Source organism: Mustelus asterias, unplaced genomic scaffold, assembly GCF_964213995.1.
Source record: "Mustelus asterias unplaced genomic scaffold, sMusAst1.hap1.1 HAP1_SCAFFOLD_124, whole genome shotgun sequence".
In the NCBI taxonomy this organism is placed as follows: domain Eukaryota; kingdom Metazoa; phylum Chordata; class Chondrichthyes; order Carcharhiniformes; family Triakidae; genus Mustelus; species Mustelus asterias.
In genome coordinates, this window is record NW_027590162.1 from 660,255 (window position 1) to 675,187 (window position 14,933).

A 14,933-nucleotide genomic window follows, 5' to 3' on the forward strand; every position below is an offset into this window, starting at 1 on the left:
TTTCATTTGTTATCTGTCACACATCTCTCTCTCTCGCTATTCTTCCTTTTGCATTCATTACTCTGTGTGAGTCTTGGATTGTTTCTAAATCTCTCAGTGATACAATTGATGTGTGCAATTTATTTCATATCACTCAGGCACAGCTCCTCTGAGTGAATGCAGCAAGCAGCCTGTATTTTTCAGCTCCTGAAAGTGCATGTGAGTGAGAACTATCATCTCATCTATCAATCTTCGGTATTTAGTATGAGTTTGGGATTAATTAAATAATCTGCAGTCTCTGGGACTATTCATGAATTTGGATTAATTCCAAATAACTTTCCAGCACCGAAACAGACCACTTATGTGGTAGGTGTTAAGCAAACAATGTGTGTGAGTTTCAGCCCAGCAATAAATCTCTGTCAGTGTGAACACAATTGTGAAAGATAATGTATGCTTCAATCTGATACTGGATTGCTATGCAAGTTTCACTCAGGTTGTTCACATTGATTTGATCTGTGACACTCAGCCTGATTCTGTGTAAGAATTTTGACATGCATGTAAAATGAAGTCCAGTCTGGAATTGGTAGAGTGTCTTCCACCTGGCACAGTGTGAGTGAGGATTTAGCGTTAGTTAATAATTTATAGTTCAGTTCGTAGCCATCAAATTGATGTTGTAACTTTTAGTTTCATAAGCAGGGTAAGTTTTCAACTGGCATTTGTGTTTGTATCCTAGCTTTCAGAATATCCGAATCTGAGAATGTATTTGAGATTTGAATGTGTACCTAATGTATGTGAGGGCAGACTGTGGGGATTATTGCGACCACTTCTAAACCCCTGATTTGGTGATATGACTGGTATTTAACTCGAATCTCAGAGTACATTATTCAGGTTGTGTAACTTTGAACAGAAAACCATCTGTCAGTTTTATCTGATATTTAATTTGGAGCTGAGGCTGCACTATTGTGTGGTTGACACAGCGATGATCTGATAATTGATGAGAATTTGGACTGGGATTGATGAATCCCCCTGTTAGTTGTACTGAGTTTGTTTTGATTTCTTATTGTCTCATGTATTATTCTGCTGTGAAAATTCCAGTTTCTTGCATGCTGGTTCGACAAAGCATACCGTTCATGGAGGAGAAATGAAGCAGTGTCGTGTTAAAAAATTTATTTACCAGGAGTAGGGTTCGAGCCCACGAGCACATATGTCTATTGGATCTTAAATCCAACGCCTTAACCTCTCGGCCATCCTAGTACGAAAATTTGGCATGATGTGAACACGACATCTGGCTTTCCTGCTGTTAGAGCAGTGGATTAAAAATGCGCCTCTGGATTTATTTCTGCTGTCTCAGACGTGGAAGTGATGAGCTGTTTGCTTCTCTGTCAGTGAAAATATGCGGAATGTGTGACAAGGAGCTGGCGACACTCTTCTCTTTAACTTCCGTGGACGAAATATCACATTTATTCCGGTTCCTTCAATTATTTGTCCGCGCGAACAAAGTACATTTGACAACTCAAATACACATTCCGTCAGTTTAATCTCGATTAATAATCATTGTGAGCGGTTTGCGAGGCTGAAGCCAGACTCGTGCTCTGATTGGTCACTGTCATTTCAATCAGGTTCGTAACAAATCTGAGAGCCAGGAGAAGAAATGGGAGGTTTTGATTGGTTTACATTTCCAAATTGGAAAAGCCCGCCAATTTCAGTGCAGGAAAAATAGAAAATAACCGAACGCCTGAATGTTCAGGAAACTATTTCAATCTCACACTTTATAATCTGTTTATTGTATTTTCCCTCACAGAATCCTGGCGCTATTTTAGGAACAGTTTGATTTTCTCAATCTGTTATCTGTCACCAGCGGAAATAAGACCCCGTTCAGCAGTTTAAAACGGAGCAAATCTCAGCTCACTGGAAAAGCAAAAACAGAGATTCCCAGCCAACTCCTTCACACAGGCTTCACAGGGACAGAGGGAAAGGCTGATTTCTGATCCTCTCCCCTGAAAGCGGCTGGGAATATTACAATCGGAAGTGTGGAGAGAATCCCCGCCATATCCTGCCGGTTGAATCGGCAGCATTGTGTCCGGAGAATCGGGGCTGCGGGGAGTGGGGGGGGGGGGGCGCGGAGGGGAGGGGGGGGGGTCGCTACGATGGGCTCAGGGTCCTGAGTGTGCACAAATCTCGCTGATTCCGTCCTCTGAGAAAACTGCGGAATACACAGATGAGCCCGAGAAGAACCTCCTCATTCCCGCCTTTCTTCTGTTCAGGCTGCGACTCCGAGATCACCCGAGATCAATAAACATCATTGTATTATGAAGTTAATTCACCAATTGTTAAAGCTCTCAATATAGGTATTATTAAATTTAAGTAATGGCTTCCTAATATTGTGTTTCTCCTCATTGCCCCTCACAAATCCCAGACTGAGTTTAATAATCCACTCTCAGTTCAGTTTGATTGTCCCATCAATGTGAAAGTGTGTGTGAGGGGCGGGTCTGAAGTCCCATTCACAGCATTCTGTAACGGGACAAATCCCTATTCTCCAGAAATAGATCTCTCATTAACTTAATAAGGGAAAAGATGGAACAGCTTTTTTCACAGAGATTGTGCGTGGCTCTTAAAAGAGCCGTTGTGTTTGGGGTTCTTTTCAGTCCATTGGGGAGTTTTAATTGGTGTACTTGGTCACCGCCTTTGTCCCTTCCGACACGACGTGCTTGGTCAGTTCCCCGGGCAGCAGCAGGCGCTCGGCGGTCTGGATCTCCCGGGAGCTAATGGTGCTGCGCTTGTTGTAATGGGCCAAGCGGGAAGCCTCATCCGCGATGCGCTCGAAAATATCGTTCACGAACGAGTTCATGATGCTCATGGCCTTGGAGGAGATGCCCGTGTCGGGGTGAACCTGCTTCATCACTTTGTAGATGTAGATGGAGTAACTCTCCTTCCTGGACATTCGCCGCTTCTTCCCGCCCTTTGCTACCGGTTTCTTCACCACTTTCTTCGCTTCCTTCTTGGGAACTGGTTTCGATGTTTGTTTCTTCTCATCAGCCATCTTCAATTTCACGCAGAAATAAAGCAAGCCCCTTTGGGAGGGGTTTCCACGATTGCGAACCATCGGAACGGCGATATATTTTCAAGTCAGGATGATGTGCGTCACGGAATGGAACTTAGAGGTGGTCGTTGTTTCTCTGCATCTGCTGTCCTTGTGCTGCCATGTGAGAGATTTATTGGGTTTGGATGCGCCTCGAGAAGGAAAAACCAACATCAGGGGCAGAATTTGAACCCATACCTCGAGTGGAGACTGCTACCCGAACGCAGGGCCTTAGACAGCTCGGCCATTCTGACTACACGGGGAAAGCTGTAAAATCTCTGCCGAAATTTTTTAAATTCCATCTTTATTGTTATTACATTTAAATCTCTGCCTCCGCATTGACTGATTGAGGGTAAACTGAACACTTATTTTGAAGTTCACGGACCAAGGTGAAGGTAAGACTAAGAGTTCCACAGGTTTGAGGGGTGAATAGTCCAGCACCATTCCATATTCTTCATCCAAAGAAGAAACTCGAGCTGGCAATCGATTTAAATCAGGACACAAGCTTTGGGCAGGAGTTTGCCAGCATGAGAACATGTGGTTTCAGAAGCTCCAAAGCAGACGCCAGCTTCATTTGCGGTCCTAGTGGCAGGTATTTTCTTTCCAGAATCGGCTGTTCCGCCATGAAAACTAGTGCCGGGTTAGGTGCAATGGTCATGTAAAATAGCCCCTTCGGGTCAGGAGCGTTAGCATGTTAAATACGTGAGGTTACGGGGATGGGGCCTGCATGGGATTGTTGTTGGCACAGGCTCGATGGGCCGATTGGCCTTCTTCAGTACTGTCGGGATTCTATGAAGTTTGGGCGGCTGTTTCACTTCTCTGAGAATATTGATAACTGTTCTCTGATAACGTTAAAACTTCTAACCAGTCAATGCCTGTTTGTGAACTGGCCATGAATAAGGCTGACATTGAAACGGTTCATATTGAAGTAGTTACAGCAAATTGATTCTTGAAGAGTTGTTAATATAATGCTTTCAGAGACTGTCGTAGCTCCTTAAAAGATCAGTTGCGCTTGTTTTCCGTTTGTTCATTAATTTCGTGAATCTATTTGGAGCGGGTACAGTTGGTCAGTATCTGTGCCTCTTGGTTGGCCAGCTCCGCGGGCAGCAGCAACTCCATTCCTGTTCCCGATGTCTTGACACAAACAGCAAATCCAAATTATTGTTCACTGCTGCCATCTCCTCGCTGAACGCGTGTTGTGCAACAAGGCAGCCATTCATTCAGAACCTTTTTGGATTGGAGTGAAAGAAGAACAACATGATTCTTACCAATTAAAATGATTGCAAAAAATGATATTAACCAAATTCCATGTTCCAGAGATCTATTTTCTGATTGAGCGATGCTGCACACCCCGATCTACGGAAAATATAAAACTCCCAGAAATGGAATGTCGTTTATAGGATTCTCGATATCTCTGATTTCTATGCCACCTCGTTGCTTGTGTATTCGTTCCGTAAATGCACGGGGAGTGTCAGAGTTAGGTGAGCGATGGTGGTGTAGTGGTGACTGTGCGTGCATTTGACCAAGAGTCAGTTCCTGACCATCACAGTGGTGACTTATTTAATTAGCTATCGCAGGTAAGAACAGCAGAGGGTCACTCCTAAAATGAAATTCACTGAATATTCTTATTATCAATGAGTTACGAACGGAAAATCCAGCTTCAATTTGCTTTCAGTGTAAACTTTGTTTCAATGGAAGAACAGATCTCAAAACTAATCAATGAGTTCTCAGTCAGGAACAACAGTAAAAAAAGGTAAGTTCAACTGTCCAGAAAAAGGAGACAAGCCAAGTTCAGTTTATGAACTGTGCTATGGACACACCTGGTATCTGATGAAATCAGCAATTCAGGAAGTTGCGTAATTATATCTAATGAAAATAAGGGGCCCATCAGCAGAGCAAGCGGTGGTGATATAGTGGTGAGCATAACTGCCTTCCAAGCAGTTGATCCGGGTTCGATTCCCAGCCATCGCATTCATCATTTTTTTTAGAATCTTATCCACGGTCTCTTGCGTTTCAAAGCATGTGGACAAAAACAGCGAGAACGCAGCATTTGACGGCAATGTCATAAAATGGACTTCACGTTTGCATTTCATTTTTCCGGACGGAAAATTCGGCTTCAGTTTCTTTATACTGAAAGCAAATACTGAAATAGATGAACAAGCCTCTGATCTAATAAATGAATTCTCAGTCAGAGATAAATATATAAAACAAAGGGAACCGAGCACAGTTGACCTCCCTGACTGTGATCTCAATAATCCTGATGAAGCCAATATGAACTGCGGTGGTTGCATCGACTGGCCAATAAGGAGCTGCGATGGCCGAGTGGTTCAGGCGCTTGACTTGGAATCTACATTTGCTTTCAGTGGGAAACTTTGTTTAAGTGAAAGACCAGGCCTCAAAACCAATAATTGAGTCCCCAGAAAGATACAATATTAAACTGTCCAAAAAACGAGAGTAAACAATTTCAGTCTACAAACTGCATTACGATACACCTGGTGTCCGATGAATTCGGCAACTAAGGTAGTTCCGTAATTATAACTAATGAAAATAACAATTAATGAAACAGCGAGAGATGGTGCGATAGTGGTGAGCATAGCTGCATTCCAAGCAGTTGGCTCGAGTGCGCTTCCCGGCCATCACCTTGATAATTTACTTCGGACCGTATCCACCATCTCTTGCGTTTCAAAACATGTGGATATACTAAAGTTCGAACAGAACAATAGGCGGCAACGAAATAAAAAGGACTTCCCGTTTTAATTTTATTTTTTTCGGACGGAGAAATCGGTTTCAATTTGTTTATACTGAAAACAATATTGAAATACAAGAACAAGTCTGAACTAATAAATAAATTCTCAGTCAAAGAATAGGACACCAAATAAAAGAGGAACATATTTCAGCTCACACTGTTCTCTACACAATCCTGGTGCCTGACGAAGTTAAGATGATGTGGAGATGCCGGCGTTGGACTGGGGTAAACACAGTAAGAAGTCTCACAACACCAGGTTAAAGTCCAACAGGTTTATTTGGTAGCAAGAGCCACGAGCTTTCGGAGCGCTGCTCCTTCATCATGTGACTCCAGCGAGTGGCCTTTGCTGCCAAATAAACCTGTTGGACTAAAACTGGTGTTGTGAGACTTCTTACGAAGTTAAGATGAACATTGCTGAGACGATTACATCACTTTGAGAGATAGGCAGCCACGGTGGCTGAGTGGTTAAGGCGTTCGACTCGAAACCCTCGTTTCCACGCGCAGGTTCAAGCCGTGCGCGCAGTGACTGAGACGAGAAATGTTTAATTGGCTTCTCCAGGGCAGCCCATGATATTGAGTTGTAATTTGCTGTGGTATTTTTCAATAATGATCGGGAACTATGCTGGCATCGACAAGATGGGCCGAATGGCGTCTGTGCTGTAACTCCCTTCCATGAGAAAAATCATGACGTAGGAAGAAAGAAAAAGAGCACAATCAGGACACAAGGACAAAACTACGTCTCATTTCAGAGTAACATTCTTATGTAATGACACACACGGCGTAGGAAATACACTTCATCAGAATACATTGAATGAATGAGAATATCAAAGTGCTGCTTAGATGATAAAATATCATGTTCATTCAAAAAATGCTACAAGCTGTTCACTACTGGGCGTTAAGTATTCCTGCTTAAAATAGCTTGGGAATGGAAGGAACATGTCGAATATCGGGAATTATAATCATATCTGAACGTTAGTAAAGGAGGATTATAGATATTCAGAAGACATCAGGAAATTTCATGTTTGAATTAATTTCAAAATGTCTTTGGATTAAGTGGTCACTTTGCCCCGGACTCCAAACACAAGCGATAAAGTGATGGAATATATTCAGAGATGAGAGAATTCTGCATCCAAATCGATGTTGCTTTAAAATCGTCCAATAATTTCTGACACATTGAACCGAGCTGGGCAGCTCATTTAGAAAGCGGTTGTTGTATTGTTTACGCACAAGATATATTTCTGGTACAATATGTCCCAGACCGACAAAATTATATCCAAGAATGTCTGGAAAATGTCTGTGAGAGTCAGACCTGGATCCGAAATGAAACTAGCGGTGGCGGCACAGAGCAGCTTAAAGGCAGAGAGCAGACGGAGCAGAGACAAGCTGTTGTCAGCTCCCGGCTCCTCCAGTCTCTCTGTGTTTCACTCTCCTCACAAACTCTCCCACTGCAATTAAAATTGGACACTCCAGATTCTCAGACTGTCCTACTTCTATTACTGAAATCTGAAAATTTCCCGTTGAGAAATTTCCATCTGAATTCAGGGCAGCAATTTCCATTTCAACACGTCTCTTTGCTGAATTGATCGCGGTCTCTCAGTCGAGCGCTGACTCAGAGTTCGTTTGTCGACTGAAACCTTGAAATCGACCAAAACTTTCGCTTAACTTCTCTCTTCAGGTCTGAGCAGGACAGCAGCACGATCTAATGACAAGAGAATCTTTCGATTTGACACAAGAAGGGCTGGAGAATCCGGAGCTGAGTGCGGACACACAAACACGAACATTTGTCTAACCCAGCCGCCCCTTTAACACACTCTCGCTGGCACAATGTTCACCTCTGCACATTGACAGGTCAAACTCTGTCTCAGATTGACAGCCCCAGGACTTCGTCTCCTCGCTCTGTGCTGTGGATTCTCGGGCATTAGTTGGAGTTTCACAGGTCAGTAACTGTTAAAACCGCTGAGGCCGGCGATGCTCACAGTGTCTGTTCCCCAGATTCAGGGGGCTGCAGCCAATTAGAGCTGTGCCTGGGTGAACCCAGAACTGGTTGAAATTATGATCTTGTTCACAAGCTGAATTCTATTTGGTCAGATGAATATACAGATTGTGCGCACTCAGTTACTAACCCACAAATTCCGCCCTTCATATAAAGTTGATGAGAGGGCGTGGAGGGATAGACAGAGACAGAGTGAGTTCGGGCAGTGAGACACAGACGGCCAGACAATGTCTCAATTACAAAAATCCTTGTAAATTCCGGCTTTTTCCAGAAAGAGTATCTTGGAGAAACAAAAGCTGCAGCCTCAGCTCTCAGTGATATTGTACCAGAGACACAGTATTAATACCACACTCAGGAACAGTACTGCATTTTGACAGAAGAGATGGGGAGAGGCAATAGAAACTGAATGGTCCAGTTCTCGACTGTGTGCAGGCTGACGGGGACCTGAGGTTCAAAGAGACCTTTGATGGAAAGAGTCGTCAGGAAGGCGGATTGGATCTTTGGCTTCGTAAGTCGAGGCACTGAGTATAAAAGCAGGGAAGTTATGCTCAATCTTTATGAAGTTCTGATCAACTGCAGCTGTTTTTGGATTGCACGCAGACGCGGTAAGCACAGCTTAGAAAGTGCGTGAGGGTCCTTATGAGGGGGGAAACGAGATTTACTGTTTTGGATCCAGCGATGAGGGATTATACCGACAAGGTAATGCTGGATAATTCGGAGTTTCTCTCTTTGCAGCAAACGGGATTGAGTGGTGCTGTACGAGAGGTGTAAAATACTATAACATATTGAACTAAGGCACACAGGGGGAAGTTGCTGCATTAGCTGCGAGCAGGAGTATTCAGGGACAGGTATTAAAGATTTTAGACAGGATGTGGAGGAGGCATAGGATCCCGACAGTGCGGAAGGAGGCCATTCGGCCCAGACATTCTGCACCGACTCTCCGACAGAGAATCTCTCCCTGTAACCCCACGTAATTACGCTGCTTATCCCCCTGAAAATAAGGGTCAATTTTTCCTGGTCAATCCACCTAATCTGCACATCGTTGGAGATGAGAGGATACCGGAGCACCCGAAGGAAACCCACGCAGACATGGGGAGAACGGGCAAACTCCACACAAACAGGCAGCCAAGAATGATAGAAATAGACTTTAGTTTCCGGCCGTTTACAAACTCTGGGGATTCCCCTTCAATTTTTTGGCATCTGGGAATCAGAGAAGCATCCAAAAACGCAACTGAAAATAAATACAATCACGGCAGTTATTCACATGGAGCTAATATTTGAGACGGCATGGCATGTGTTGACCGCGTGGCCTAATGGATAAGGCGTCTGACTTCGGTAGTTCTGTGCGCTGATGATATCAGAAGATTGCAGGTTCGAGTCCTGTCGCGGTCGTTTTATGCAGAAATCTGGTAGAACTGACGGCAAACCGAGATTTCCTTCTTCAGCTGAAAGCTCTGCATTGTCTTGCACACACTGCAGGGCGCTTTCTCTGAATGCATTTCCTCCTTGTTCTGTTCATTAAATTTTCTCCTCTCTTTATTTTATTCTCCTCCCAAGAAATCAATATTTTTTGTGTGATCTTAATAAATTATTGATGCTCCCGAATGGAGCAACAGGCTTTGCAGCAAATGGTTTCATAAAATTCTGTGGAGGAAAATCTAATGTCCTCAGGAAGAGGTTTAGTAATGAGCTGAGTGAACTGTTTCTGCTTACAGGGATGAAAGGTGATGGGGCTGGTAATCCAGAGGCTGGCACTAATCTTTGGGGACACGGAGTAAATCCCACCACGGCAGCTGATGAAATTTAAAATCACTATTTAATCAATCTGGAATTGAAAGCTGGTCTCAGTAATGGCGGCCTTGAAACTACGGTCGATTGTTGTAAAATATAATCGGATTCACCGATGCACTACAGATAAATAAGTCTGGCCTCCTTAACTGGTCTGGCCTACATGTGACTCCAGACCCAGAGTAAGAGGGTGACTCTTACTCAACCTGTGAAATGGTCAAACAAGCCATTCTCAGTTGAAGGGGAATTAGGGAAGGGCAACAAATGCTGGTCCTGCAGGCGACACCAACAGCCCATAAAAAGAAGAAGAATTGAGTGGAAAGAGAATGGCCTGGTAACGGACTGAGAAACTGGACCCTTCTTCTCCTCTAATAACAAGGCTGAGGAATGGCCTGATTCTGGGATTTAAATTAGGGAAACATTTGGAAAAAAAATCATTTCGATCAAATAGGACCAGGGAAGGGCAGATAAGAATGTATCTCACTCATATATGCCATTGATGGTTGGTAGTTTTAGGGCAATGATGTACATCCGACCAGTGTATCAGCGCATCCTAAGAGTGTGAGGGAAATTCCAAAAGTAATTCTTCCCCGACATCCTCCAGATTGAAGCGAGGTAACATTCATGCCGATGACTGGGAGGAGCTTGAAAAAGGGCGAAACATATCCGCCAATCTGCAGCATACTTTTATGAGGCAAAATGGCGGCAGAGAAGAAAGTAACAGAGAAGAAAGCTCTGTGGACCGAGAATGGGCCTGTTCACTCACATGAAGACCCATAGCAGAAACTCACGGCCCTGAATGGATGTCATCCTTGAATCGAGTGACAGGCAACGATTACAATTGCTTATTACAAAATACCTATCATAAAAAACCACGTCCAACATTAGTATTGTTAAAATTTTCCACTCATATACACCCACAGAGCCTGACAGATAAACAATGAATTCCACTCTCAATTCCTGCATCACACACCAAGGGACACAGAATGGTTTTCACATCCATACACACAGAATAGTTACAGCGCAGGAAAAAATAATCGGACACTTTGTGTCTGGGAGTTGTCATCTCCATAGAAGCTCAGCTATCGCAGCCCACAGCTGAAAGCACGGCAGCAAAATTTGCAGAAGCCACAATATATGTCGTCAAGTAACTTGTGGAGAGGAGAGGACGTAAGGAGCTTGGAGATAGTTATAGACAGGTTTTGTGCATGTGTAGAAACCTGGCAACTGGAATAAAATGTGAAGTTATTCACTTTGGCAGGAAGAGAACAAAATCAGATTATTACTGAATTCTAGAAGGGCTACAAACTTCCCCAGATGCAAAGGGATCTCGTTGTTCTAGTGTACGAATCACAAATATTTAGTATGCGAGAATAACAAGTAACAAAAAAGGTAAATGGAATGTTTGCTTTGTTACAAGCATTTAACCATGTAAGAAAATATTGTTATGCTTCAGTTGTTTAGGTCATTAGTGAAGTATCTCGAATATTGTCTGAAGTTTTGGTATCCATATCTAATGAAGGATGTAAATGCGTTGCAAACGGTCCAGAAGAGATTACCAGTTTGATAACTTGAATAGTTCGACAATGCAGAGGAGATTTACCAGATTGCGAAGAGGAAAGAATTTCCTCTGTTAGGGCATCTTTGCAACGGGGATACTCCGAGTCGGAGGTACCTTGTTCAAAGCACATCAGATCTTGAATGGCCTTCACAATTGCACGTGGAAATGATGTATCTTCACGTGAGTGAATGCAGAACAACGGGCACTTAAAGAAAACTGAGCTTCCTCTTTTCGGACGACGAAGTCTGTTCTCTCGGAGCGTTGCGCGACTTTGGAACTCTGCCTCAGAAGGCGGTGGAGGCGGGGATATTGAATATTTTAAAGCCGGAGGGAGATGATTCCTATTTGGCAACAGAATCGAAGGTTGTCGGGGACAGATGGAAATGTGGAAATCGAAACATAAACAGATCAGCCATGATCTTACTGAATGGCGGGGCAGTCTTGTGGGGCCGAATGGCCTTCTTCTGCCCTTATTTCCTCTGTTCATGTGTCCGTCGCCTGATTGTAAATTTCCCCTCAACAGGACTGCTGAAACGCACCCGTATTCGCGGTTCACTCAGAGCACCGGAATTAAACTAATACATGGAAAAAATAAAATCAGACGGTGGGATTCCCAGATCTGTCAGACTGTATGGTTGTTTTTCGAGTCTGCAGAGATATTTTCTCTGCAATGTGTTCACGGGAGCTCAACATTGCTTCGGCATTCGCTCATTGTCGCCGTCTTCATTGCAAAGAATTATCTTTAAAAAAAACTTTTCGGGGCTCGTCCGGGATTTGAACCCGAGACCTCTCGCATCTTCATGCTGCGCCCAAAGCGAGAATCATACCCCTAGACCAACGAGCCACCCGCAGTAACCCAAACACTGAAAACAACTTTTCAATGTATCCCAAAGTTTAGCATATATCTTTTCACAACGCAATTGTTTATCGACTATCTTTTCTCAACGCATCAGAGATGTTAATGAACAATGTTTCATTTCACTGTCTGTTCTGGTGAAGGTCAGAAGCAGTGATATCTGTTTTCACCACTCGCCAAGTCGGCCTGTGGTTGTGAATCACCAGTCCTGTGTGTAATATCATTCTGCCAGTCAGTGAGTTTTAGTAGAAATTCGAAGTCATCCTGACTTCATCAGTAGCCTCATGGTTAAAGTATGAGTGATGCGAAGCATGATGTGATCAAATGAGTGTCTGTTTCAGTCTTTCCGCGGTGAGTTTTCATGCTGAGGAGAAACATGTGGGACATGGTCTGGGAATATTTCACACTGCTCCATTCCCATAATTCCCTGACCTGATGGAAAGAAAATGTATTCTATTTGCAGCAGCTACATTTCCAGCATGTTCCATCTGGCTGGTCATCCAGGAGCGCTGGTGAGGGAGACCTTCTTCCCCAGCTCTTCATGGATAGAAAATCAAATGGAAGGAGACGGTTGACAAGTTTCTGTGTAGTCGACGAGATGGTCGAATGGTTTTGGCGATGGTCTGATTATCGATTGTATTCTGCACGGGTGGTGCATAATGCACTCTCATCAACAATCCATGGAACGTTCCATACATTGCTTCTCTGCATTTGAACACACGTAGCTGTGCTTTTCCACATTTTGTTTCTTGTCGGCTCTTCACGACAATCTCTGAACTGATGTGATTGGAGTCCCTTTCGCTGAGAGGAACTACAATCCCAACATTGAAATTGTGTTCAATACTCAGGGTGTAAGACAAAGAGAATCACATTTCCCTGTGAATCTGCTGTGTTGCCTTCAATTTTCTATTACTCTCTCATGGTCTGCAAAGACAGCTAGTCTGCTTTGAGCGGAACATATATTGATTGGCTCAGCTCCTTGCATGTGACCGGCTCGTTGGTCTCGTGGTGTGATTCTCGCTTTGGGGGCTTCATAGAAACATAGAAGAAAGGAGCAGGAGGAAGCCATTTGGCCCTTCGAACCTGCTCTGCCATTCATTACGATCATGGCTAAACCTCCAAATCAATAGCCTCATCCCGCTTTTTCCCATAACCTCTGATCCCATTCGCCCAGGTGCTATATCTAGCCGCCTCTTGAATGCATTCAATATTTTGGCATCAACTACTTCCTGTGGTAATGAATTCCACAGGCGCACTACTCTTTGGGTGAAGGAATGTCTTCTCACCTCCGTCCTAAATGGTCTACCCTGAATCCTCAGACTGTGAGCCCTGTTTCTGGACTCTCCAACCATCGGAGAAATTCGACCTGCATCTATCCCGTCCAGCCCTTTTCGAATTTTATAAGTCTCTATGAGATCCCACCTCATTCGTCTGAACTCGGGCGAAAGCAATCCTAACCGAGTCTATCTCCCCTCATACATCTGCCCTGCCATCCCTGGAATCAACCTGGTAAGCCTTCACTGCACTCCCTCGAGTCCAAGAATATCCTTCCTCAGAAAAGGAGACCAAAAGTGCACACAATATTCTAGGTGTGGGCTCACCAAGGCCCTGTATAATTGCAACAACATATTCCTGCTTCTGCACTGGCAACCTCTCGCAATGAATGCCAACATACCATTTGCCTTCTTTGCCGCCTGCTGCACCTGCATGCTTACCTTCAGTGAATGGTGCACGACGACACCCAGCTCCCACTGCACACTCCCCTTTCCTAATTTACAGTCATGCAGGTAGTAATCTGCCTTCTTGTTTTACTTCCAAAATGAATAACCTCACACATGTCCAAATCTTACTGCATCTGCCATTGATTTGCCCACTCGCCCAACCTGTCCAGATCATTCTGAAGGATCTCTGCATCCTCGTCACAATTCACCCTCCCACTCAACTTGGTGTCATCTGCAAACTTTGTGGTGTTACAATTTGTTCCCTCATCCAAACCATTGATATTTATTGTGAATAGCTGGGGTCCCAGCGCCGATCCCTGTGGCACCCCATTAGCTACTGCCTGCCAATTTGGAAAGCACCCATTCGTTCCTACCCCTTTTCTCCTCTCTGCCAACCAGTTTTCGATCCATCTCAAGATGGAAATATTGAGAAATCCTGAGGTGGGAGGGAGAGGTGCCAGAGGTCTTGGTACATATTGGTACCGCTGACATAGGGAGGAAGAGGGAAGGGGTCATGAGAAGAGAATATAGGGAGTTAGGTAGACAGTTGGGAAGGAGGAACGCAAAGGTAGTAATCTCAGGATTTCTGCCTGTGCCACAGGAAAGTGAGAGTAGGAATGGATTGAGGTGGAGGATGAATGCGTGGCTGAGGGACTGGAGTAGGGGGCAGGGATTTAGGTTCCTGGATCATTGGGACCTCTTTAGGGGCAAATTTGACATTTACAAAAAAGACGGGTGGCACTTGAATCCCAGGGGGACCAATATCCTGGCAGGAAGGTTGGCTAAGGCTACTGGGGAGACTTTAAACTACAAAGGTTGGGGGGAGGGAATCGTGATGAGGTGACTGAGAGCGAGGAGGTTAGCCCACAAATAGAGAAGGATTGTAAACATTGTAAGAGGGAGAATAGACGGGTGATGGAGAAGGGGAGAGCTCAGACCGAAGGTTTGAGATGTGTCTATTTTATCGCCAGGAGTGTAGTGAATAAAGTGGATGAGCTTAGAGTGTGGATTGGTGCTTGGAAGTGTGATGTGGCGGCAATTACGGAAACTTGGGGACAGGGATAGGACTGGATACTTCAGGTGCCAGGTTTCAGATGTTTCACAAAGGACAAGAGGGAAGCAAAAGAGGGGGGTGGGGAGTGGCACTGCCGATCAGGGATAGTGTCACAGCTGTAGAGAAGGTGGAAGCCGTGGAGGGATTGTCTATGGA

At 44.3% G+C, this 14,933-nt stretch overlaps 1 protein-coding gene and 3 non-coding genes across 4 annotated transcripts; 2 read left to right on the forward strand and 2 right to left on the reverse strand.

Moving 5' to 3' along the window:
* Positions 1-2,638: 2,638 nt before the first annotated feature.
* Positions 2,639-3,028, reverse strand: LOC144484712 (histone H2B-like). The gene has a single exon (XM_078203151.1). The coding sequence runs from the start codon at positions 3,017-3,019 to the stop codon at positions 2,639-2,641; it is 381 nt and encodes a 126-aa protein (XP_078059277.1). The 5' UTR covers positions 3,020-3,028.
* A 1,929-nt stretch (positions 3,029-4,957) lies between these two features.
* On the forward strand, positions 4,958-5,029 carry trnag-ucc (transfer RNA glycine (anticodon UCC)). The gene has a single exon. It is a non-coding gene; the product is annotated as a tRNA-Gly (tRNA).
* A 4,067-nt stretch (positions 5,030-9,096) lies between these two features.
* trnar-ucg (transfer RNA arginine (anticodon UCG)) lies at positions 9,097-9,189 on the forward strand. Its single transcript has 2 exons — positions 9,097-9,133; positions 9,154-9,189. It is a non-coding gene; the product is annotated as a tRNA-Arg (tRNA).
* A 2,716-nt stretch (positions 9,190-11,905) lies between these two features.
* Positions 11,906-11,990, reverse strand: trnap-ugg (transfer RNA proline (anticodon UGG)). The gene is given in 2 exon segments: positions 11,906-11,941; positions 11,955-11,990. It is a non-coding gene; the product is annotated as a tRNA-Pro (tRNA).
* Positions 11,991-14,933: the final 2,943 nt, after the last annotated feature.